Below are 2,176 nucleotides of genomic sequence, written 5' to 3'. Positions count from 1 at the left end.
GTGGCAATGTGTGTAGGAGGAAAGCACTGGAGAGACTCATTTTGATGGCACCTTAGGCTTTTCCATCATAAATGCATTACCTACTTCCAAGACTTAAGTGTGCCTCTCGTCAACACGTGCGGCGTGATGATGGAGCTCTCAGCCAGCCAGAGCCCCGGCACCTCACACTTTTAAGTCTTCGTGACGTGCCAATGTAAACTAAACGTTAAAGGCATTTACTCTACGCATTGTGTGTTCGGCGATTGACTACGGGAGAGAGGCGTGTAACCTATAAAAAGGCAAACGATGTAGCAAACCATACAACAAAGCTTGAGTTGTTGCGCTGCAGTCTTCGCGTTTGAGTGCATCGTCCTGCTTGTGAAGATGGCTGCTACTGGGAGCTCTTGTGCTTCGTCCATGATGGTGGTGCTGGCGTGTATGCTCATGATAATGGTGGGCAGCTTTGAGGTGGCGCAGGCGGCTCGCCCCGGAGGCGGTTTCTGCCCGACCATTAATCTAGGGCAGCTGGCGGGGCAGTGCCGCGGCTACCTGTTCGGAGGGAGGCCCGACAAGCGCTCGCCTTGCTGCATGGCAATCAACTCTGTGTCTGTGCCGTGCCTCTGCTCGCAGATCCCGGCGGGCAGCTTCAGCGCCCTCAGCCCCACCGCCGCCTCCAACATCCGCGACGGCTGCGGCGTCAAGGTCCCCCGCGGCCTCAAGTGTGCCGGTAATCGCCCCTCCCCCGCCAGTTATCCGGTGCTTCAAGTCATAAAACATTCAACAATCTTCTTTCCTGTTTTAAGCTCGCAATTTTGGCAACAGTCCTTACAACCACCGTGCGTATCCTCCCTTTTTGCAGGCTTTGGAAAGTGAAGCTTTTTTCTGGAGGGGATCATATGTCAAGCATAGTAGCGCGTGTAATGGCTCACCTTGTATCGACAGTAGATTCGACTAGAGTCATCGTCTAGATTTTGTATGCGCAATTCCATATTGTGTGCTGAGATGACTCAATCCAAGTCCATTTTTCGTTCGCTTTCCAACATGGTTATATTAAGCAGTTGAAATAACTTGTTCTAGGGGTGATCCCACCCACATTTTATGTTTTTCTATCCGAGGTGCATAATCACCCAAAATTTTGTTTTCTTAAATTGTATTCACCCAAAAATGTATTCTGGGTGCATATTTCAATGTTCCTAAACCTCACTATATGCGATGCTAGAGATAGTACTTAATTAAGGAACTTATTTGGGTAGTTGCCAGCATTCACTGTTCCCAAAAAGACTAGGTCATCACTCGTTTGTTGGCTGTTTTTATTCATGGAGAATGGAGAAACTCTCCGTCCATGAGAATGGGTGAGAAATTTATTTTCTGAAGATGGGTGATGAATAGCTTTTGTTTTTCTTTTACAATATCATCATAATAAGTAGGAAAAAAGAAGGCACCCTTGATATATAAAGCCCTTAAAATCGAAAATGAGCACGCAAAACCTTATTTTATATGATGTACTATAGTAAAGCAATCACTATTGGAGAATATTAAATATTATAATATTATATTATTAGTAAATAAAACCACTCACTACTCAAGCGAATATTGCTAGCAGCACCTGCCAACTTTCTTTCTCTTAGGATCCACATTCTTTTACCCCTTAATGATAAGATGATAAGAGAATTTTACTTGGATGTGCATAAGGACTCTTACCTTATGTATAAAGCTCTCTTGGAACTATATGCATAAGAGGTAGAGCCATTATGCATTTTGCATAGCATAGAGGGCTCTACCAAATGCAGGAGAGTTCTCTATGCATGCATAAGGGTCCATCATGTTGCATGGATAAAGATCTATGAGCTCTATGCATGCATAGAGCTCATGCTCTCATGCATGGATATAGCTCATAGCCCTTAATTTATGCATCTTTGTGTAAAGACTCACATTCACTACAAGGGAATAATCATTTATACCGATGCCTGAAGAAGGCATGGTAAATGCCACGAAAGCCGGTATGTGCGCCAGTATACCCCCTTGTACATAGACGCCAGTATAGGCGTAGGTATACAGGTCGGTAAAAGTGAAGTTTCATTACAGATACTGGCATGTATATTGGCACATATATTGGTATCATGTGCAGGAAATTATTTTTAGGCAGAATGGTGCATCCAGATTGCAATTGTGGCTACACCATTCTACACCTATATTT

General features: G+C 44.3%; 1 protein-coding gene across 1 annotated transcript; it reads left to right on the top strand.

Annotated features, from left to right (window-relative positions):
- Nucleotides 1-318: 318 nt before the first annotated feature.
- On the top strand, nt 319-1,046 carry LOC147636118 (uncharacterized). The gene is made up of 2 exons (XM_086801096.1): nt 319-706; nt 839-1,046. The coding sequence occupies exons 1-2, from the start codon at nt 364-366 to the stop codon at nt 850-852; spliced, it is 357 nt and encodes a 118-aa protein (XP_086657222.1). The 5' UTR covers nt 319-363; the 3' UTR covers nt 853-1,046.
- The last annotated feature ends 1,130 nt before the right edge of the window (nt 1,047-2,176 follow it).

This window comes from Cibotium barometz, chromosome 8 (genome assembly GCF_041138505.1).
Source record: "Cibotium barometz isolate CiBa-2024 chromosome 8, ASM4113850v1, whole genome shotgun sequence".
Classification (NCBI taxonomy): Eukaryota; Viridiplantae; Streptophyta; class Polypodiopsida; order Cyatheales; family Cibotiaceae; genus Cibotium; species Cibotium barometz.
The sequence above is the reverse complement of the archived record's forward strand: the minus strand, read 5'-3'. Positions and strand labels throughout refer to the sequence as shown.